Source organism: Mustela lutreola, chromosome 4, assembly GCF_030435805.1.
Source record: "Mustela lutreola isolate mMusLut2 chromosome 4, mMusLut2.pri, whole genome shotgun sequence".
Classification (NCBI taxonomy): Eukaryota; Metazoa; Chordata; class Mammalia; order Carnivora; family Mustelidae; genus Mustela; species Mustela lutreola.
The window spans coordinates 40,574,620-40,597,709 of record NC_081293.1 but is presented as its reverse complement, the minus strand read 5'-3'; the positions used below and the strand labels follow the sequence as shown (position 1 = coordinate 40,597,709).

At 48.8% G+C, this 23,090-nt stretch overlaps 1 protein-coding gene across 7 annotated transcripts in view; it reads left to right on the top strand.

Annotated features, from left to right (window-relative positions):
• Positions 1–23,090, top strand: part of WDFY4 (WDFY family member 4) — a 276,628-nt gene that overhangs the window by 176,318 nt on the left and 77,220 nt on the right. For all 7 annotated transcript variants that reach the window (XM_059169641.1, XM_059169642.1, XM_059169639.1 and 4 more), the window contains exons 44-47: positions 9,864–10,012; positions 14,994–15,114; positions 17,569–17,654; positions 19,329–19,391. In XM_059169641.1, the coding sequence (XP_059025624.1) occupies positions 9,864–10,012; positions 14,994–15,114; positions 17,569–17,654; positions 19,329–19,391 (419 nt within the window). The remainder of the gene's footprint in view (positions 1–9,863; positions 10,013–14,993; positions 15,115–17,568; positions 17,655–19,328; positions 19,392–23,090) is intronic.

Genomic DNA, 23,090 nt, shown 5'->3' with positions numbered 1-23,090 from the left:
AGTCCCCGCACAATATGGTTGCACTGGTGCTCTGCTTTGAGTCACACAGGGATGAAGGCAAGGTGTTGGCAAAGCCGTGTTCCTTTCAAGAGGTTCTAGAGGTAGATCCATTTTCAAGCTCATCCAGGTGTTGGCAGAATTTGGTCCAATGCTTCTATAGGACTGAGATTCATGTTCCTTTGCTGCCTGTCAGACAGGGATCATTCTTGGCTTCTAAAGGCCACCCACATCCCTTGCCCCGTGGCCCCCTCCTCTGTTCTCAAAGCCGGCTGCTGTCAGTCAAGTCCTCTTCCCCCTCAGACCTTGCTGGTCCCTTTCCGCCTGCCTTTCCCATCGCACCTCTCCCACCAGCCAGCTCTTCTGCCCTCTTCTGCTGCTAAGGGCTCACGGCAGTACCTCGAACCCACCAGATTATCCAAGAAAATCTCCCTATTTCGAAGTCTGCTGATCTGTACCTAATTTCTTCTGCAGGTTCTTTCAGCAGCACCTAGGTTAGTGTCTGATGGGAACATCAGGGATGAGGTTCTTGGGAGACGTCTTTGGAATACTGCCTCCCAGTTGGTATCACTTAGGGTCCATATCCTACCTAATCCATGTCCTCCCCTTCCAAGCTCCAAGGGGAGCTTCTGTGGGTGACCTCATTTCCATGTACTTTTCAAGGCCAGCCTGGGTCTTCCAGCCCTAACTGGGCCGGGCAGAGGGCAACATCTGGAATTTACCATCACAGCCAAGGGCTAGTCTTAGCTCCAGTATTTACAACAGCTGGATGACCTCGGTGACTGTCCTGGTCTCGGAGAGCTTTATTTTTGCTGGTTGTCCTGCCTGGTGGCATATCCCTCAAGGGTCGTATCGAAGTGCTGGGAGCCATGATCCTGAAACCCACAGGGGACTGATTTTGCCAGCCTCCAAGACGCAGAACAGGACCAGGAAGAGACGGCTCTCCCAGCCTCCCCTGCCTTGTACTTAAACTTCAGTCTTTCTTGGTCTCCATGTCACACAGCAGGAAGCTGTCAGAAGCACCACATGTAGCTTGTTGTGGTAGCGGGGATCTCCCGGCTGTGCAGACAGGAGCCAGCTGAACCCAGCAGGGGCTGAGAGCAAGAGCAGTCCCGTTTGCACTTAGCACTTGGTGTATCCCATTGCCTGCCTGGAAGGGGTGGGGGGAGCAGGGAGTCCAGAAGAATGTCAGCTCCCTGGAAAGAGAGGCTGAACAGCTGTAAGGTCAAGGTGATCCTGCCATTATCTGGACATTGGGTCTTTGCACAAATTGTTTTGATTCCCTCCGTTGTTGCTGGTTGCCTCTGGTTTCAGGGTCAGTTACAAGAGAGGTTGTTTCTGATTCAGCCTGCGTCTCCCAGGATCGGTGGGGCCAAACCCCTGGAGGCGCTTGCTCCCTGGAGAAGGAGGTGTGGGAGGAGAGCAGCCAGGGCCACACAGGGGCTGCTCCTGATGGTGGGGGGTGGGGGAACAGTGTGGCTGCAGCCTGGGGTGCTCCTGCGAGGCAAGGTGCGCTGCCCAGGTGAGTGCCTGGGCAAGATGTGAGACTCAAGCAGCCTGAGTGGGGCCGTTGTCTTGTGGATACGGTGGAGAATGGAGAATGACACTGAGAGTCAGAGAGGTGCCCACGAGAGACCTGCCTGCTGGGATGGGGCCCCTGTGGAAGTTTCTGCACCCACCACCGAATGTAATATTTTGTGCTCACACTGGCCTCACAGCCTCCTTTTCTCTTTGTTAGTTGCCGGGTTTGGGGCCTGGATTGGTAGGTGGTGACACAGAGGGAGTCCCTGAATTTAAAGCACGCGGCCAGAGGGAGCATGAGGAAGCAGGCCGCAGGAGCCCAGAACATCCTGGGGCTGTGGAGCAGGTCCAGTCTAAGAGCTGCCCGTGGAGCAGGCCCTGGCTGATGGGGGTTGGGGGAGAGGGTGGACCCACCCTGACCTGCCCCCGTCCCTGCCCAGCAAGTGCCTACCAAGCACTCTGCCCACTTGGCTGCCAACACCACGTGACACGTGGCTGTAACGGCCCAGTCTGTGGTTTTGTGACAGGCAAGCAGAGGCTTGAGTTTGTCCTTGTCCTTCCCCTTCCTGACATGAAGCATTTGTGCTCGGAAATGTCTGCTGAGCTAGAGAACGCAGCTGTGTTGAGAGGCGCCTGCAGGGACCCAGCCAGGGGTGCAAAGCTCAGGGAGGAGGCAGGCGGCCTGCAGCCACTGCCTGGGCCTGCTCTCCAGTCCCTGGGGCCCCGGCTGGGGGGGAGCATGGAGGGGCACAGCTGAGCGGGGGCTGGCTCCCACAGCGATCCACCAGCAGCGCCAGGAAGGCCAAGGCCAGCAATCGGTGCCGGAGGGCAGCTGGGCACAGGACAAGTGTTCACACTGGCCTCACAGCCTCCTTTTCTCTTTGTTTGTCGCTGTTTTTGGCTAACATGTCACTAGCTGCATGTCTGGAGCTGTTGCTCTACGGGTTTCCTGCAGCACTTCATCTAGTCTCACGCCTATGAAGGTGACTGTGTCACTTCCCTTTCCCAGGTGGTGACCGTCAGGTCTAGGATCCCTTGCCTGGACCTGATCTCAGATCGGTGTTCCTGGAAAGCCATGTGGATTTCCACTCTCTCCCAGCTCACTGTGTTGAGCAAGTTACACTAACTCCCCAACACCCCATTCCCATACTGGGGCTCAGAGATGTTGGCTGCAGGCCCTGTTGTGCTTTTTCTGGTAAACCTTCTGGTGAGCAGCGGCCCAAGTGGGCAGGCCTCCTGGTCCCTCACTGCACACAGCACCTCTGCCCAGGACATGGTGTGCCAAGCGTGCACCAGCCCACCCGCCCGCTTATGCCCTCACCCCTGGTCCACTGTGGCCTTCATCTCCCGTTTACTTTCCTGATTGTCAAGGACAGGAATTGTCCTTGGGGAAGGAGGGATTGTTGTATTGACACTTGACCCATGAACATGTTCAACAAAAACAGAGGAAGTTTGCCCCTGGCGGGTGGGTGTGTATATTTGGAAAGTTGGGGGGATGGTGGTGGTGGTATTTTCTGTCTTTCTCGGGCTGGCACATTCTGCCTGCATGGAGACATTTTGTAGCCAGCACTGGTTGTAAGCGGGAGATTCCCCCAATTCATACATCTCCATTAGACCTTCAGGGTCTGTGCTTTTTCTGAATTTCTCAGAGAAGCCCAGCCACGACAGGAGTGCGGGGTGGATGTGCAGCCATGCTCCCAGAACCTGCTGCCGACCAGCCGTCACGTACGCTAGACAGCCCACGACAGGCCCCTGGTTTCTCCTCCCCCACCGCCACTGCAAGCGCTTTGCCAGAACAGGCTAGGAGTCTCTCCTGGTTGTAACCTCTTTCCAGGCTTCTGAGTGGGGGGTCTGTCCCCACCAGAGGCCCCAGGGAGAAGCGGGAAAGCCTGAGGCTCCTGAGTGACAGCCACTTAACTCATGTCTTCATGCCGTGTGGGAGCGCTGATCGCCCCCCAGCAATACCTGGGACAGTAATTACTCTGCGCTATCTTTGCGTCATTGATTAATGATCTCCAGAACCCCAAACACATTTTTCTGCAAATAGCTCCATCTGACATGAGAAGCAGTATATTCAGTGCATGTTAATTGTGGGCCTGAGTCAACCCCTATGCTGTTGGGGGGCGATCCTCTGCACCCCACCACCCAAGCTGCTCTTAAAGCCGAGTCTCCCCTTGGCAAAATGGGCTTCCAGAGTCCAGTCCAGAGTCAGAACTCAAGTGACAGTTGATTTCACTGTTGCTACTCTCTTTAAGTACATGAAAAACTAAAATTAGTTTTTATACAAACTCAGTGTATCATATTAGCTTGAGGCTGCTTGCAAGGAATCAGGTCAAAGGGAGTTATTTTTGCTCTGGACAGCAGAGAGCAGCATCAAGCTCTTCCCAGGTATTTTAAGATGAGGCCATTTCTGGAAAGTGAAGAAGTGTGTTAACCTGTGTAGATGGTAATTTTCCGTGGAGGTGAACGGCCAGGACTGACTTTCGAAGATGCAGACTGTGTATGTCCCTACTTAACACCTTCAGTGACTCTATTTGGCATCCTTTGTGCTCCAGGCCACTCCCAAGCTGACCCTGCACTTCCTTGGGCTTGTCTCCCTGACCCTTATGTGTATACACACACACACACACACACACACACACTCTCACACCTGACTTCTGACTCTAATTGTATACAACTACTTGCAAACATGTACAGACATGTCCACCCAGTTTAAGACTTTGTATCTTGGAATGCTTCTCCCGGGTTTTATCCTCTTTGCTCATTGTTCCAACCTTGGGGACGCCTCCTTGGGGACCACTTCTATGATGTCAGCCCTGCCCCCTCTCTCACCCCCGTGTGGGCCAGACAGCCCCCTTTGTGTCCTGAGTGCTTGTACCCCGCCCCCCAACCACACCATGCTGGGACAGTTGATACTTTCTCTCCTGTTAGACCATGAGCATGGTCAAAGTGTGTCTTGTCTGCCTCTGCGCCTAATGGTGCATGGGACACACACTGAATATTCAGTGCGGATCTGGTAAAGGGATGCACAAACGAATGAATGAGTTATGGGTAATATGCTGATGGGAGACGAGATCTCATCTTTCATAATCTCGCTGGTGTCCAGAGTCAGTTTCTCGAAGTATGGTCTTCGAGACCCACATCGGAATCATCCAGGCTGCTTATTAAAAATGCAGATTCCAGGTCCTACTCTGTACCTGCTGCCCCAGAATATCTGGGAATGTGGCCTGGGAATATGAACTTTAGCAAGCTGCCCAGGTGATTCTCATTCATTCTCTTGGAATAAGTGCCCAAGATCCCCAAGTCCAGGTTTTATAATTTCCAGAGCTACTCTAGCTAGAAATGTGCTATGGTTTCAGTCAGCCACCAATGAGAAATCCTTAGTAAAGGCAGCTTCCCTGGACTCTGTGTTTTGAACAGTCCTCAGTATGTTTCCCTTATGCTGATGCCATTTCCGTCCTTTCCATCTGCTCTGGTCTGAGCCGGCAGTGGGAGGCTGAGAGGCTCAGCCGTTTGCAGGCTTGTCGGCGGAAGTGGCACTTGCAGACAGGCAGGGGGCATCCCTGCTCCTTGTCTCTGCCTGCAAAGATGAGCTGCTTTAACAGACCCATGCATTCTATGTCTTCTCAGATTTGCCTAATTTATATAAAAATAGTATCTCGTTATTGTTTCATGATACATTTTTTGATCACTAACATGACCAAATGCTCCATTTAAAAGTGATCAAGATGCCAGAGTTCACAGGTAGCCAACATAAATGGAATGTATATAGTCTCTCTCCTTATTATACTTAACTTTCTCATGGCAATTGGTACATTTTTGAAAAATTAAAATACTTATTCCATATGCCAGTAGAACAGAATGCATCGAGAGCAAGGTGTAGGCAAGCAGAAGAATACAGTGTACGCGGCAGCTCTGTTCTGGGTATCTCATTGGATGGCTCTGCATCTCACTTTCTCTGCTCATTGAATTAGGGCATTACACTGACTTGCAGACTAATAATGCTGGAAGAACTTCAGAGGGCCTCCAGCCGACCTTCCCCTTTTGCAGATGTGCACACTAAAGCCTGACTGTAGGAGAACATGCTGGCAAGGAGCTTCCATGGGATGTCCCAGCCAATTGTTGCCCCTGTAGCTTCAGCTCTGGGATTTCGGGATTCCCAGCCAACCTGTTCCTTATGATGCATGGGGCCAGGTGTGGCCACGTACTTCTTCGTGATCCACCTGCCAGAAGTGATGATACATAATCTAGCCGACCTCAGAACAATTCTACTTCTGAAGCAGATCCTCTTTTTAAAGTGATCAATAGAATCACGGCATGAGGGAATTCTTAACCATGAGTAAACTTGGGAGGCAGCCCTCCCAGGGCTAATTTAAATGGAAGAGCAGGTAAGAGTTCACTGAGGTTCATTTTTTAGTTTTTAAAATGCCATTCTTTTCCAGCAGAATCAATTCTTAAGCTATTAACCCAGCTCTCATCAGACATTTTTCTCGTGGTTTGGTTTATTCTGGTTGTTACTTAATTCTCCCCAAAGGAAAACCCCAGGGGCTCGTAGGAACGTGCTCCAGCCCTCGCTGTGGGCACCACAGAAGGTGGGTGAAGGCGGGACTTCGCAGGGAAGGGGGGCTTGGAGGTACACAGGCTGGGGCTGGTGCCGGGGCTGTCTCTGCCTTGCTATGTGACCTTGAGGATGAGGTCTCCTTTGTACAAAGGGATAAGAGGAAAAGTTTTAACAGGCTGATATCACTGCCTCTTGATGGTGCTGGTGGGATTGTAAGTTGGTGCCACCTTACAGAGAAGCAGTCCAGCAACCGAGGAAAATTTAAAATACCCACAGCCTTGATCTGCAGTCCCACTTCTAAGAATATATCCTTCAACCCACCATCCTGCATGTTCCATGTGACCTATGTCCAGGGATGCCCACTGCAGCATCGCCTGTAATGTCCAGACATTTGAAAACAGCCTGAATCCATAGGGGAATTGGACAAATAAGTCTAGTACATCTTTGCAAAGAAATACTCTGTACCTATTAATAAGAGTGAGTCCACTCTCTAAGAAAGGATTTGGAAGGACCTTCAAGGTGGGCCATTTAAAGGAAAAAACGAGATACAGAACAGTGAGCATATGGATACGCTGTAAGTATAAAACAGAAAGGGCACATAAACATCTGAATCTCTTTGTGTGGATAGTGGATACATTGTAGGAGCTGTCCAACTTTTCCCAACCCTCAGACTCTCCAGCTAGGCTGGAGAATTAAGCTGACAGAAGACAGACCGACAGGATCATACAGATTTTACCTTTATAGGTATGTGGGAGTCTTTCTTCACAGGAAAATGAAGAACCCAAAGGGGTTGGGCCTAAGGCCTTAAGTTGAACAAAGTGTAGTCATTGTGAAAAAGTACCCAAAGTGTACAAGGAGGCTGAAGGGAGGTTCGCCCAACTGGGTTTATTTGTACAATTTTTTCTAGGTCTGACCTCTCTGTCTCGGGTGCTGAGAATGTTCTTTTCCTCCTAATAGAAGGAGAACATTTTTCACCTGGGAGTTTTATATCTTGCTTCCACCCCCCAAAAAATAAAATAAAATAAAATAAAATAAAATAAAGGGGGGTGGTAAACCAGAGTGCCCTTCCTGTACCTGATGTTTTTTGAGTGTCTTTGACTCAAAATAGTCATGGCAAAGTGGCATATTTGGGGGGGGTGGCGCTCATCTGCTCTCCTTCAATACAATAAAGTGGTGATGGTGCTTGTCTCTGGAGAAGGCTTTCGGGGAAGCAGGAGGGCTCCACTCAAATGCCTAACTCCCAAAGTAGACATGCGTCCTCAGTCATTCCTGTTATTATTGGTATCACCGGTTCTGCAGGTGTCTGGTACAGCTCTTGTTCATTCCACCCCTTCTTGCTTAGGTCCCCTACTTTCTCCTTCCTCCCGCTTGTCGCAGAGTACCTCCACACCCCAAGCCGTCTTTCTTCCAGGGGACCGCAGAAATAGCCACATGACTGATCACCTTCCCTCCACTCTTGGCTCTTTCTGATCTACTCTGCATCCAGCAGCCAGGGTCCCCTTTCAGAAACGACCCCTCCCATAGCTTCCTGTTGCAATGAGCATAGAGTCCGCTGACCTCACCAAGACACCCCAAGCATCCCCATCCCCGGATCTAAGCATGTCTACTTCTCAACTCCATCTCCGCTACTGTGACCTGTTTTCTGCTCCCCAGATCTGCCTTTCCTGCCTCTAAGCTCTGTATTGAATGCTCTTTTCTCCTCAAGGGCTCTCTGAGTTTTCCATGGCTGCCCCATTTCCATCCATCATGTCTTAGAGTTTGTCTAAAATATTGTCCCTTCTAAGCTTCTCTCTTCCTTACTATGATCACCCTAGTTTTCCTCTCTCAGCACATATCACAGTTGGCTATAGTTTATTGGCTGACATGCATCCTTACTATCTGTCTTCCCCCCTGGGTTTTAAGCCCCATGAGGGTAAGGTTCTTGTTTATCTGGTCCATCCCTCTATCTCTGAAGCCCAGCTCAGGGCCTGGCATGTAGTAGGAGCTGAGTGCAAACTTTTGAAAAGATGACTGTCTGGATGAATGAACAAATTTGGAAATGAGTCCACGGGGAACTCTGGCTCTGCGGGGGGCACGAGGGCTAGCTCCTCCGACAAAGTGGGTGCAGGAGAGGCCAGGGGAACCAGCTGCCTTCAGGAGGATTGGGTTTTAGGTACTGCGGCTCTTGGCTAGTCCCCGCTTAGGAAAAATAGTTCAGAGATGACTGTGGGCAATGCTTATCTTGGAACAAAAAACCCTTGGCACATCTTCACTTTCCGGCCTTGGCCCTGACAACCGATTCCATTAGATGCACCAGTTGGAAAACTGGCATTCAAGGCCTGCTTTCCAGATTCCATCAGTGTAGTCCCAGTATTGTTCCCAACAGTGAGCAGGGGGCTTAGCTTTAATTACAGGCTCTGCCACTTACTAGGTGACTGATCTTTGGTAAGATTCTTATCTCTGTGACTTTTTTTCTTTTCCTCCCCAATAGTAAAACCTCCCATCCCTGATTGTAAGAATTATATTGGTTAGCATGTGTAAAATGTTTACAGTGGTTGTATGTTAGATAGTAAACAAACAAACAAAAAAATCAGTTCCTCGGGCGCCTGGGTGGCTCAGTGCGTTAAAACCTCTGCCTTGGGCTCAGGTCGTGATCCCAGGGTCCTGGGATCAAGCCCTGCATTGGGCTCTGCTCAGCAGGGAGCCTGCTTCCTCCTCTCTCTGCCTGTCTCTTTGCCTACTTGTGATCTCTATCTGTCAAATAAATAAATAAAAATCTTAAAAAAAAAAAATCAGTTCCTCTTTTGAGTAACTGGAATTAGCACAGAATTACCCGGAGAAAATGTTGGCCTTGGCCTTACTCTTAGTTCGTTTCGGGTCCATCTAGAATTCATTGATTCCCTCACTTGTTCAGGGATTTATTCCGTGTAAACAACCACTGAGTCCTTACTTCATGCAGAAATCCAGGTCATACCAAGACACAGGTCAGGCTCCCTGGGAAGCCAGCTATGGGCCAGAGATGTGCACGAGGGACATTCCCTGGGAGTGACAGTCACAGGGTCGTGCAGAGGGAGAAGTGCAACTCTGATGCCTCAGGTGATGCCATGAGAGCTGGAGGTGTGGGGTGGGACTGGGGCACAGGGTGACTCTTCTTACCTGCAGGCACCAGTTGTTGGGTAGAGACTGACACTAGGAAGGGCGCGTGCCCTGCAGCTGGGCTTTCTCATTAGCACCGGTGATTGTGGAAAGCTGCCACAATTTCCAGCCACTGAGAGAATGAGCTTGAGTCTGAAAGGAGGGATCTGGGGGAGCACATGCCTCCTTTGTGTACATCTGGACTAGCCATGGCCTTGCAGAGGCAGCAGGGCCAGTTTTACACTTGTGGTTCTGGACAGGCATGTTCCAGTCCTGGTGCAGCCTCTTAGCTAGCCTTCCAACAAGCTCCATCACCTGTGTCACTTCTGCTGTTAACTACAGAAGTTTTCTTGGTTGTGGAGGGGTTTAAAGTGAAAGGACAATGGTCAGTGTGCTCAGTACAGCCATAAACGCTCAACCCACGTGTTTTGGTAGGGTGGGGGTGGCCGTGGGTAATTCAAATAACAAGACCGTGGTTTTGGTGGAGAAGGGCCACTGAGACTGCGATGAACAGGGCAGCTTTCAGGCAGTGGCTCCGTCCCTCGAACAAGGAGCTGCTCTCACCTCCAGACCCTCAGTGGGCGCCTGCTCGCTACCCTCATGCCCTCTGTAGGAATGATGGGCGTGCTTCACATGCACACAGACTGACTCTGGCACTATCTCCCTCCAGGTGACACAGAAGTACTCCCTGGTGATCGTGCAGGGCCATCTGGTCTCTGAAGGGGTCCTCCTCTTCGGCCACCAGCACTTCTACATCTGCGAGAACTTCACACTCTCTCCTGTGGGGGATGTCTACTGTACACGCCACTGCTTATCCAAGTGAGTTCCCAACTTCTCCCGCAGACTCTTTGCAGAGCCTCGACTTCCTTCACGGCCACCGCTACTCCTACCCCTCCCACCTTGGTGTTATTGTGGGCTTCGCTTTGGGCCTGAAACTGAACCATGAGAAAAAGCAGAAGAACCCTAAGACATGGGCATCCCTAACCGTGGTTTCCCAAAGCTAAAATCCGGCATGGGTAACAAGGAGGCAGCTCCTCATGCTTCATGAGACACAGAATGCATGAGGGGGATACAAGGCAAAGGGGGCTCTGTTCTTAGGTGGTTGGGTAACTGGAGCCAGTCCCACCAGCTTCTTCATTCAGCAGCTTGCTGACTGGCTACGCTGCAGGAAGCACACCACACTCTTCCCCTCATGCTGAATGAGGCACATGAGGGCACATGGCAGCACAAGCAGGTGCTTTTGCAGTCAAATGCTCTACCACTGAGCTATACCCCCCAAGCAGGTGCTTTTGGAAAGACTTTGGAGCGCACTGTTTTCATGGGACAGAATATATGTCATGGGAGGACTCTTCTGGGCTCACAGTTGATGAAATGAGGCTAGTGTCCTGAGCGAGAGCCCCTGGAAGACATGGGCTGAGATCTGGGTTTGGAGGGATGGATGAGATTTGGGTAGAAATTCAAAGAGTCATTTTTTTTACACCAACTAGTACCAGTAGTCTTTGGCAGGAAATTCAGAGCTGCTTCTTCTTCTTCTTCTTCTTCTTCTTCTTCTTCTTCTTCTTCTTCTCCTCCTTCTCCTTCTTCTTCTTCTTCCTTCTTTTTTTTTTCCCCGCCAGAGGTTCTTCTTATATATATATATATTTTTTTCAGTGTAACAGTATTCATTATTTTTGCACCACACCCAGTGCTTCATGCAATATGTGCCCTCCCCAATACCCAAGTGTAATTGTTCTATTGGGTTCAGGTAGCTCTCACTGATTAATCTTCTTGTGTTTATAAAATACAACCACCCAAAATCCAAGTGACTGTGTTCACACCTTTGCTAGGACTTCAGTGGTCAGGTCATATGCTTCCTGGATCATCTTGATTTTTCTGACTAGCAAAGGTTCACATGATGACAAGAGAACCTCTTAACCCAGTGGCCCTCAAACTAATATCAAGTCACCTTGAGGGCTAGTTAAAAGAGACTTCTGGGACTCACCTTCATCTCCATTGCTAGTTTAGTGGGTTCATTGTAGGGCCAGAAATTTTAACAAGTTCTCAGCTGTCGCTGATGCTACTGGTCTGGGACCACATTTTGGGGACCCCATTTTGAGAAACACTGTAACTTCTAACCTGCCAATAACTAAGAATTTCAATGCCTTGTTGTCATATCACTTCCAGCCTATGGCAGGAAGCAAGAATTTAAGAAGTGCAGAAGAAGAGTATGTCAGCTCACTCTCCCTTGATTAAGATTTGCTCTAAAATGCTTGGCCTTTTTTTTTTTTTCCATGCTAATTTCCATCTTTTATTCATACCAAATATTCACCCATTGCTGTGGGTCTTCTGTGCTCTTCCAAGGCAGGAGGAGCCTAATTAATACTTGGCATGTGCATCCCATCTTATTGCTCATGTTTTATTGATACTGATCAATATGGACGATGGGTCTGCAGACTTGCCTTTCTGAGAGCCGATGAAAGCTTTCTACTCTTACCTCTGTGCATGGAATGCCCGTGTAATGACTTATAGAATCCATTGCTTCACTCTCCACCTCTGGTTTAAATTGAGTTAGTGTTAGATAAGATCTTATTGATTAGGTAAATTGTGTTTATGAGGAGCATCTAATCCTGATCAAACTGACTATCTCTGCACTTTTACTCGAAGCCCTGTTGTCAGGCTATATGGACCCACTTGATTTGCAGTGACAAAGGAGACCTCCCATGTGTGGAAATGTGCTTCTCTGGAAAGTGAGTAGGGGTAAAGTGAGAACAAATGACTACCCTGGAGTGTCATTTGGGAATTGCTTAGGTGATTTTAGTCACCGGTCCTCAGAGAAGTATTTGTTAATCAGACAGTGCTTTCTAGCTGAGGTCTTGTCTGCTGCCCTAAGAAACTGCCAGCTCTCATGGAGATGTGGTTCTCAGAGACTGGCTATTAGATCATGTCAGATCAATGAGGATTAAGTCTTATTTTGACCACGGAGACTAAGGAAGATACATAAATAAGCCAGTTAAAAATAAAGCTAACGCAACCCTGAAATGTCTCTCTAAAAGACTGCCATCAAATTGAGTAGAGTTGAGCACTAGACCTTGAAAGAGGCTCTCTGATGCACCATAAAAATATCCCAAATAGAACTCAGGAACAGTGCAATCCTCCAGCATTGATTGCACTTGTGTGCTTGGAACTTTCCTCAGAAAGTATGAACTTTTCCAGAAGGTTTATTTTGCCTTCAGTAAGATCGCCTGTTGCTTGAATAGAATGACTATACTTGTTTTCTAGGGCTGGATAACAAAGTGCCAAAACCTGAGTGGCTGAAGAAAAAAAACAAATTTATTTTCTCCCAGTTTGGGAGACTAAAGTCCAAAATCAAGGTGTTGGCAGGGCCGTGGTCTCTCCACAGCTCTAGGGGAAGATCCTTCCCGGCTCCTTCTAGCCTCTGGTGTGTCCCTGTAGCCCTCAGCCTTTCATGCCTTGCAGATCCATCACTCCAGTCATGGCCACCTTCTCTCTGTGTGTCTTCACAAGATCTTCCCCCTGGGGGTGTGTCTATGTCCAAATTTCCTTTTTATTTAAGGATGCCAGTCCTATTGCATTAGAACCAAGTACCCTATTTCTTAAAAAAAAAAAAAGTCACATTCTGATGTACTGGGGGTTTAGGACTTCAACAAATCCTTCTTGGAGGACACTACTCTATCCAAAATAGTGTCAAGCAAGCTCACATGATACAAAATTGGATTCATTTTGTGGGAATCCAAGCCATCTAGCTGGTATTTTGTGATAGGGTGCTTATAATCAGATATTTTCTCCACATCAGTCAGCAGTTCTGAAGCATCATTGCTCCATTTAATTTGATTCAATAAATCCTGACTGGACATCTGTACTGTGCCAGGCACTGTGGTAGACTCCATAGACACAAAGAGGTAAATCAGGTGTGGGCTGAGTCTGGTAAAAAGTTTGTGATCTAGTGGCTGATTCTGGATTAAAATTACAGGTATAAATTCTGACAACAATTGGATAACCTCAGAAATAATTTTAAATATTTTAATCTGATATCCCCACTTTGACTCTCAAAGACCAGGTCAACCAATATGATTATCACTTAGTTTAATGTGGTTTCCCTAGGTAAGAATATTAAAAATTATACTATGCCCACTCTGAGAGACTTGCATATGTCATGAGAGCCGTCAAGTAAAAGAGCTGTTAGCACCATCCTATAGCCACAGCTCTACCTAAAGAAGAATATAAATCAGTTTCTCCTTTCTGTTCATTGACCTTAGGTGCTTGAATTCTGACTTAATGTGCAGAACACATTGAATACAGCGTTGGCCAAGAGACCCAGTCACAGCTGTGTCCGACTAATGCTACATTAAGACAGAACTCCACTTTGGACTTACATCAGTGAACTTAATAATGTTTTTTACAGTTTTATCTTCCTGAGCATTTGGGTCTCTCTGAGCATTCCTGCCCAGTATGGTTATTCCATCCCTGTAAGTAGGAGAAAAATGAATGCATTTCCTCCTAAAAGCTCCTGCCTAAAAGCATTTTCCAGAAAATTCTTCCTCATGTCACCAGTGTCTCTGAATGTTGGGTCATGGGATCAGTCAGCAGAGAGTCTGCTGACAGGAGGGAGCTCACGGGGAGAGCTCTGTAAAAGCCAGCAGGCCTTTCTGCCTCAGAGGAGAAAAGGTGTTAGTGAATTAGCTTGGATTTTAGAGTCTGAGGACCCGGGTTTGAATCCAGTTCCACATGACCTTGGAAAAGTCACTTCTTCTCTTCGCTGACCTGGGTGACAGACCCATGTCTCTGTCACCATGTCATGTCCCATGTCTAGTGGCCAGTTCTGCAGGCCGGGTGAGGAAGGCCCCCTTGGAACTGGGGTGGGGAGGAGACAGGATGCCAGCTTCTTGCCTGTTCCTGCTACCTTGTGCGGGCACAGGGGCTCTCCCGGCTCTTGGCTCCTTGGATCTGTGGTTGATATGCAGGCTTCTTGAGGCTGAGGTGACCCAGTGTGGCAGTGGGGGAGGGTCTCCAGTTCTCAAGTCCTGAAAGGGCATTTGATCCGAGCTTTTGCAGCCATGTACAATTTAAATTTGCTACATCACTCCAAAGCAAGTCTGTAACTGAAATCAGTCTTGTTAAGTCCCCGCTCATGGGTGGTGAAAAGCTTGATCTGGTTCCCTAAAGGTGATTCCATTACTCCCAGTGCACGAACTGTCCTCTTTGGGGTGAATCTGAGCCCAGTTCATGATGCTCCCTTTCTCCCCTCTCCCTTTCTTCCCAGGGGGAGTCATTCTGCCCTCTGAGAGAGCTCCTGGCTCGGGGCCAGTGCTGTGGGGGCCACAGCCGATGCTGTGGCCAGTGTCCTTCAGCCCAGTGCACATGTCTCTGGGGCTCAGGGGTGGCTGGGCCACCCCAGGCCCCACACTGCTGAAGCCACCCTGAACACAGGCTTTTTAGGGAGGCTCTTCATCTTTCTGTCCTTGCCTTCTGGCCTGACATTTCTCCATGTGTAATGGGGTCTTTTACTCTTTCCCCTCTTTGACCCATGTGTGACCCATGTGCCCAGAGAAACTTCTTACACTCATGCCCCACCTTGTGCCACTGTCTGCCTTGGAGGCTTTCCCCACGTCTGATGATACTATGCGGCACCTGCTCCGGGGTAGGCTGACAGAGGCAAGGGGCCCGCAGGGCTGGCCCCCCTAGCTGGCAGTGATGGCAGCTCTCCACCCACGGTGTCTCCAGAACCACGGTGGGGCTGTGGGGCAGGAGGGGAACAAGCCCTCCACATGCCCTCTCACTGCTTATCCTGTTTCCTTTCCAGCATCAGTGATCCATTCATCTTCAACATGTGCAGCAAAGACAGGTCCTCCGACCATTACTCATGCCAGAGTCACAGCTACGGGGATCTCCGGGAGCTCCGGCAGGCTCGCTTCCTGCTGCAGGTACACCCCGGGGAGGGGTCAGGAGGGGCACCAGCTTCTCATGGCATGGGTGGTCCAGGTGCCAGTGAGGCCCCATCAGACTGTGAGGGACAAACTCTGTGACCCCTTTTACACCTGTGTAGAGCCCAGGTGTGCGAATGTGGCCTGATGTCCTGGTTGGCAGGTTTTAATGTCTGCTGTACTCACTCCCTGCTTCACAGCTCCCTGCTATTTGGCTGCTGGAACCTTCTCTCTCTTGCTGCATCATTTAGAACCCAGACTCTTTGCTTTATTTTCCCCTTGATGTGCTCCAGAGTGGCCTTGGAGATTCTAGAATACAGGACAGGGCACCTCCACAGCCTCATGGCAGAGCGGATAACTAGAGAGTCCAGGGTCAGCCTACCTGTCTCAGGGTGCGGACCACCTCCATTGACCTCCGCCCCTGTCCTTTGCCCTACCCATGGCCAAACCCAAACTCCAAACACCTGGGCATTTCTTGGGCCAAGTGGTTTAGAGATCTCCTAACTGTCCCCTCCAACCAGGCTCCCAGGGCTTCACCCAGTGCCTCCAAGGGCTCACTAGGGGCTAGAGGAGCCCATTCTTCAGAGGCAAGGATCTGCCACCAGCTAGGCACAATCGGAGGCTTCTCACTTGAGTTGCAAGGGGAGGAGCCCCTGCTGGCCTCAGACACCCCTGGCCTCTCCCAGCCCAGCCTGACTGGTAATGAAGCTGCGTGTGTGTCCAGAGGCCTCCCAGGCACAGGCAGAGGAAGAGATGAGAGACCACGCTTGGAGTGGGGATGGGCCCCAAGCTCTCTTCTACCCTTTCTGTAAGGTCTCTGCTCTGCTAAGGCCAACAGGGGGACAGGGTTTGGCCCTAATCAACCTGGCCATAAGAGTGTTTTTTTGGTAAATGTCTTTGGATCTATAATTCATCATGGAATCCTCCTCCTCCTGGGGGGCCTCCTTATAATTTTCTGACACTGAAGCTCAGGAAGGCCTTTTAGGCAGGCTTATTCTAGAAAGGATCCACAAGCTGCTGGAGTCCAACGAGCCCTCTTCCTCCCTCTCCACTGATTTTGTCCACAGAGTGTTGGTTCTCATCTTGCCTGACCTTAGTGAGCATTTTTGTAAGGACAGTGAGTGAGAAGGGGACCGCTGGAGGAAGCTCTGCCCCGAGGGTTCTGGGTAGTGTGGCCAGCATGGGCCTCGCCCTGACCGTAGCAACGACGTCTTGAGTCTTCCAGCATTACATGGATAGCGCTCAGCACATGTTTTGGCACTTCTAAATACTCAAAATTATTATTTTATGACTATGCCTACCTTATAGGTTATATATAGTAATACATAGGTATCAGCAAATGAGTTTCTTCCCCCTAGTGCCCCTCAGTAAACAGTGATGGTTTCCAGATGTTTGGTTATTGGCCTGACATTAGTGGAAGGGAGAAATGGGAGGTGTGTGAGCATTGGGTGTGGGATTTGGGGGCAGGAAGAGCTTTGTGAGCAAGACCCCCATTTCTCTTAGGTTCTCCCATGAGAAAGTCAGATCTTGGCGACTCAGGGTTGCCAGGAGAAGCCGTTACGTCTGCCTTGATCATCTGTTTTGCACAGTGCTTAGATTTCTAGTTGCAGAAAATACCCGAAGCTCCTATGTGCACCCCCAGCCGGAGGGGGTTGCATTATCATCACAGACACTTTCCTCTGCTCAGGAGTTTGGTGAACAGGACTTTGAAAGCTCCCTTCCAGCCAGGCGGAAGCGGGTGACTCTGATGTAGCAACGCCCCTGGGCCTCTGTGCTCAGGCCTCACCCCTGCCTCCAGCCCTGGGAATTCTCTCCCGGACCCATCTCATCTCCGAGCCTCATTCTCCATGCAGGCTCTCTCTGTGGCTGTTCCAAATATGCTATTTACACAGCTTGGAATAAAAGGAAGGGAGACAGGGAGGGAGGAGAGAAAGGAAAAAGAGAGTATGTAGAGTTCATTTTGACATTAACCAAATACCCTTGCTAGGTCAATAAGACCATAACAGATTGACTCGCAAAATGAGCTGGGCAAAGCACCCTGTGCCTGCAGGTCTGTGGGTCCGCTGCCCAGCTTGTGAGCTGTACATGCCCCCCAGCCAGTTCCCCTAATGTTTCTGATAGGGTGACTCTCTGGTTCAGGAAACCAAACTTGTGACCCGGAAGTGAAAGTGTCTGAAGGTATCGCTGGACCCTTTCCTCCCTGTCTATTCCTGGCTTATCCTGGGAGTGGGGCTCTTGCTTTCTGTTCAGTTGAAGGAAGTCTGAGCCCCCCTGCCCTCCTACTCATTCTGAGGGGACTCCCCTCGTCACCGTCACCCAGGAGGTTAGAAGAACCAACCAGGAAGGGTTGTCTGACACAGAGAACCAAATGACCCCTGGTTAGAGACTCTGTGGCCTGGTGTCCCCTCTGTTCCAGGCAAGTTCAGCAGCACTGAAAGAGGTTTCTCTTTATAGGACATCGCTCTGGAACTCTTTTTCCAAAATGGATATTCCAAATTTCTTGTCTTTCACAACAATGATCGGAATATGGTCTTCAAAAGGTAAGGGTTTAAAAATCCTCCTCTAAGAAAACTGATCACGAACTGATTGCAGAGCAGAGCAGACATGGCTCTGTTCTGTTCTCAGGAGCACTGTTTGCAACCCACAGCAAGCAGGATTTAGGTCAGACACAGGAAGGACTTACTGACCTACAGAGCTATTAAACCATGGAACCAAGTACAGAAAAAGCAGCAGAAGTACCTTCCCCAAATCCTGGGATACAGGCTCCATTTCACGGACTAAAGTAGTTTAGGACAGTAAGGACTAAAGAGGGAAGAACATGTGCAGACACAACACATTTAAGAAGCTGGCTGTTTAATGGGCCTTCCAGAATCTTCTGGCTTTGTTTTTTTAATTTTCCAAATAATTTTTCTGGCTTAATTTTTCTTTTTGATCCCAGTTGCCAATTTTAGCTGCTCCAATTTCGTATTTCACTGGAAAGAATTCCAAACAACTGATTTCCCACTTTTTCATGGAACATCTTTTTTTCTTAAAGAGAGAAGCCTGCTGTTTTAGTTAAACTTCTTTCTCCAAATAGATCAACCAGTCTAAGAAGTTTAAGCTGGGGTTTAAATGTTTTGAGACTAATGGTTATTTTTTTTTTGGCACTATTAAAGTTATAGACAGACTGATTTGTGGAGCATCTAGAAGGGCCAGAAAGAAAAGGAGGTTCCTAGCCATAGACAGAAAACACAGAAGGCGGCAGATGGACAGAAGGGGTGGTCAGCTTCACTTGGGGCTAGAAGTTCTGAGGTGATTTGTGACATCCCTCATTTTGAGCTCAGAAGTTCTGGCCCTGCCTTCCTACTGGCCCTGGCCAGTAGCTGGCACGAGGACCAGCTGCTGGGACCAAAGGGCAGGGCCAGTGTGAAGATGACTCCCGCAGAGAGGCTGTTGCCCCAGCTCTGGGCACATCTCCATTGCCTATGGGCCGTCCTCTGAGGTGCTTCCAAGGAGGGCTGTTATATGGCCTCCTAAAGCTTTCTTCAAGTGCTATTTTAGACCAAACCGAAGAAGTACACAGGCAATGTGGAACCTCACGTCCATTTCCCCCTGTGATTTCTGTGTGTTAAACACAGTTTTTCCACAGTTAATCTAGATGTTTTATTTTTTTAAAGATCTTATTTATGTATTTATTTGACAGGGAGAAAGAGATCACGAGTAGGCAGAGAGGAGGCAGAGAGAGAAGGGGAAGCAGGCTTCCTGCTGAGCAGAGACCCTGATGCAGGGCTCGATCTCGGGACCCTGGGATCATGACCCGAGACATAAGCAGAGGCTTAAACCACTGAGCCACCCAGGTGCCCCTAGAAGTTTTATACATCCTTGGCTCAGGCAGTGAATGTTGGCCAAACCATACCTAACCCTGCCTCAAGGAGCCTTAAATTAGGTGGCATTTTCAGTGGTTGCTGAAATTGGCAACAGAATTGTCGAATGCCTGGCCCAGCCTGCCAACATGCAGATTGTTTTATTGTTACCATTTTATTAAGGCTGGAGTATATAATGACAGCATGTCTCAGAGGTACACCCCGGTCTGGGTTCATGACCTGGGGGACAGATTAGGGGGGCAAGTATGGGGGGGGGCAAGTATGTACCCTCCCTCTGGACTGTCACCAGAAATGTCTCCTGGTGGTAGAAGACTCTTGACTGCTGCTGATGATCCTTTCCTTTTTGCTTAGCTTCTGCTCTTTCCAGCCCACCTTGAAGGGGAAAGGCATCACAGAGGACCCCCTCAATCTAAGGTAAGAGCACACAGGCAGGTGTCAAGCCATGCTCTCTGGACATGGCACTGGCCTTGCTTCAGTTGCTTTCATTTGTCTGATCCTACGGTGAAGAAGTCATGCAAAGAGCACATCTATCTACCTTCCCCTTCATTTTGCTGTCTCCCATCCCCATCCTCTCAACCCTCTTCCTGGAGCTGCTTCTGTCAATTAAACCTCTACAAAGGGAGCTTGAAATTCCATGGGCTCCATGACTTTTTTAGACCAAAATGCAAGAAGCAGCCCTCTGTCCTTGGTGGGCAGGGCAGGCTGCCTGGTGTGGTGTTCACGCAGGCCCAGCCTTGGTGTCAGGACCCTGGGTAGGGGCTGGGAGCTGTCCCAGCTCTGTCCTTTTTTTGTGGGTGGAATGGGCATCAGATATTAACTTACGAATCTGTGATATGGAGCACCTTGCCAGAGAGTGACATGCTTCTAGCCTCCTCCTACGGCCTCCTTTAACAAGTACCTGGTTCTCTGGATGGCTCATTTGGGATTGGTAGTGCTTTTATTTCAGTTAGCAATGAAATGAGAAGAAGAGATGGTGGCTGTTTTTTTCTCTGGGAGTTTATGTTGAGAGGGGTGTCCCCAGGAGATTCAAAGTATTTATAATAAAAAAATATATATTTTATAATGATTGTGCAACAGGTACCTCCAAGTCATTCATGGCAATTTATCAATAACGTGTTGCTTGTGGTGGTTGCTGCTTGACAGAGCAGCAAGTGGCCAGCATCTTCCCTGTCCTCACTGTGTGTGCATTTCCTTGAAGAAGGTAGAAGGAGGCAATGTCAATGAGTGAAATACAAAGTATATTAGATAATCAGTATAAAAAAACAATGTAGTTAGAGGCATGAATTGAAATCTTAGGGTGGTAAGGGAAACCCTCACCCAGAAAGCAATATTTGGATTCAGCTGTGAACAAAGTGGGGAAGCAAGCTTGCAGATCACCGGGGGAAGAGCATTTCAGGCTGAGGGAAGAGCAAAGGAAAGGCCATGGGTGGGGGTGGGGAGCACAGTGGGCTCAGCTGAGGCCAGCGTGCTTGAGGTGCAGAGAAGAGACGGGAGAGAGGGAGCAGGGGCTGATTCATGCAAGCCTAGGGGCTCCTGGTGATACTATTGGGTTTTACTCTGAATAAGTGGGCAGTATTGAAGGAATGCTGGGACCTAACTTATAAAAGAATCACTCTAGCTTCTGTCAAGAATAAGTATAGTAGGTCAAAGGCAGAAGTGGGAATCCACTTAGGAGGCTTTGGCAATAATGCAGCTGAGAGATGGTGATGGCTTGGATCGAGGTTGCGGGGGCACAAAGACGGCATGATGTGCTCTGTTTATGGACACATTTTGAAGCCATGTCTGCTGGGATTTGTTGGGAAATTAAGTGTGGGGTGTGTGTGTGTGTGTGAGAGAGAGAGAGAGAGAGAGAGAGAGCACTTAAAGATAAGACCAAGGATTTAGGCTTGAACAAGTGGAAAATAGGATGGAAAGACTACAGGAAGAACTACTTCAGGGTGTGGTGGATAGCAGGAGCTCAGTCTGGGACATGGTAACTTTGAGATGCCTGACATCAAGGTGGAGGTATCATGTAGAGTTTAAGGGAGAGGTCCAAGTGAGATAGAAACTTGGAAGAGTATTTAAGGCCTTGAACCTGGCTAAGATCACCAAGAGGAAGAGTCCACATGGAAAAGAGGTCTAAGGATTGCGCCTTGGAACATGCCAACCTTTAGAAGTTAAGGACGTGGAGAGGAGCCAGCTGGAGAAATGGAGATGTTATAGCCAGGGAGATAGGAGAGACTGCAGGTGTGGGAGACGTCCTTTAAGCCAAATCAAGTGTTCAAGGAGGGAATGGTCAACCTTGTTGGTGATCAGATATTATTGGTAGGCCAAATAAGAGAGGAACTAAGAAATGACCATTAAATTTCTCAACAGGGGGTTATTAGTGACCTTCAAAGATCAGTTGGAGTAGCTGCCAGCAGAAGCTTCCTGTTGTGCCAGAAGATGACCCTTTAGTTGGTAGATTGTGGGAAGTCCAGGGCATACCAGGGGATGGTTCAGGAGGCCCAGGCAGCACTGGGCTGCTAGAAGAGGGGTAACCATTTACAGGTGGGAATGGACGTGTTTCAGTAGTTCAACAGTTCCAATTGTGCATATCAGCCCTGGTGACCTCATGTTATTTATGTTTCATGTAAACTTTAATGTCCATACTTGGATTTCTCTGCAACATTTCAGTTCAAGTATGTAAAGCCACTTCATACTAAATGAAGCAAAAAAGCAGATTCATCACCTCACATACCTGAAGACCAGCAAAGGTCTGGCTCCAGGCATGTTAGGATCTCTGGGCCCAATAAACCCCAGCACACTGTAGGTGTACACCTCCCAGCAAGGGTTTCCTTTGAGTTGACTCCATTCTTGGCAGGCTGTCCAAGCATAATGGCATCAATGTCCCCAATAGCTCTAGTCAATGACTTGGGAATTCTACCACAGGAGGAATGCTCTATCCTAGTAATTTCAGAAAAATCCCCAAAATGATTTTCATCTGTCAAAGTTAGGTTAGTGCCCATCCCAGAACTTATCAGGAGTTTTCGTAGGCCAGATCAGTGTCATGCACCCACCCACCTTCTAGAAGTGGGATCAGTCTCACCCAACAACATAGACCATACTGACAGGGTCATGGTTCCCCAAGATCATCAAGGCTCTGTTATCATAAGAGGGATGAATACTGAGGGATCAACAAAAGCAGATAGCCAGCCACTACTCCATGTGGAGAGCTCTCCCAGGTACCACCAAATTCATGAGCTGGACACTATTTCCTCTCTCCCTGGAATTTTTCTCTCTTTGCATCAACTTTGACATGCCACTTTGCTGAACCCCATTTGTCTCTGCAGATCCCTTCTTTCTTATAAATGATGCCTGTGCTGTCACTCAGTGGGCATCCATCTGCCCCACAGCTATGAGCCTCACTCTGTCCATTCCTATACTGTTGCTCTCAGAGTCTTCAAGATGCCTTGCCCTGACAATGCATACTTATGTCTGCACAGGTAAGCTTCTGAAATTCTGTCCCAGATGGAGGGGGAGAAGACAAGGGAGCTTCAGAGGGAAGAATACATAAGACGAGCTAACAAAAATGACCACAAAGTGTCAGGAGAATTCCTGACTCGGGGATGAATCAAAGATGTAGAAATTACTTCTCATTCATTCATAGGGATGACTCTAGACACCAGCCTGTGTACTACCTTGTCCCTGTGAGATACCTGGGCATTTTATTTTACATTTACATTTTATTTATTTTTTGCACGATGGCTATCTGGGCCCATTGATGCAGGATCTTCTGGGGCCATTCTGTGCCTGCCTGGCACAGCCCTAGCACAGCTCCAACCATGGAGGCCCTTGGGAAATATAAAAGGGGAAATTTCTGGAGTCAGTTGGGAATAACACATAGTACACCAGAGAAAGGCTTATCAAAGCTCATGTAAGATGAGCTTTGACAAAATGAGGAAGTCCCAGTGGGAGCACTGGTCCTAGGCTCTGGGACTACCCAACCAGCTGGGGACATGGTGAGACTGTTGCAACAACAAGCAGTGGACTTTGAAATCAAACCAATTTGGGCTCTCAGTAGGTGCTCAATAAATACTGTAATTTCTTTGCTTAGCTTTAGCATCACCTGCTGTATTTGTAGGGTGTATATGG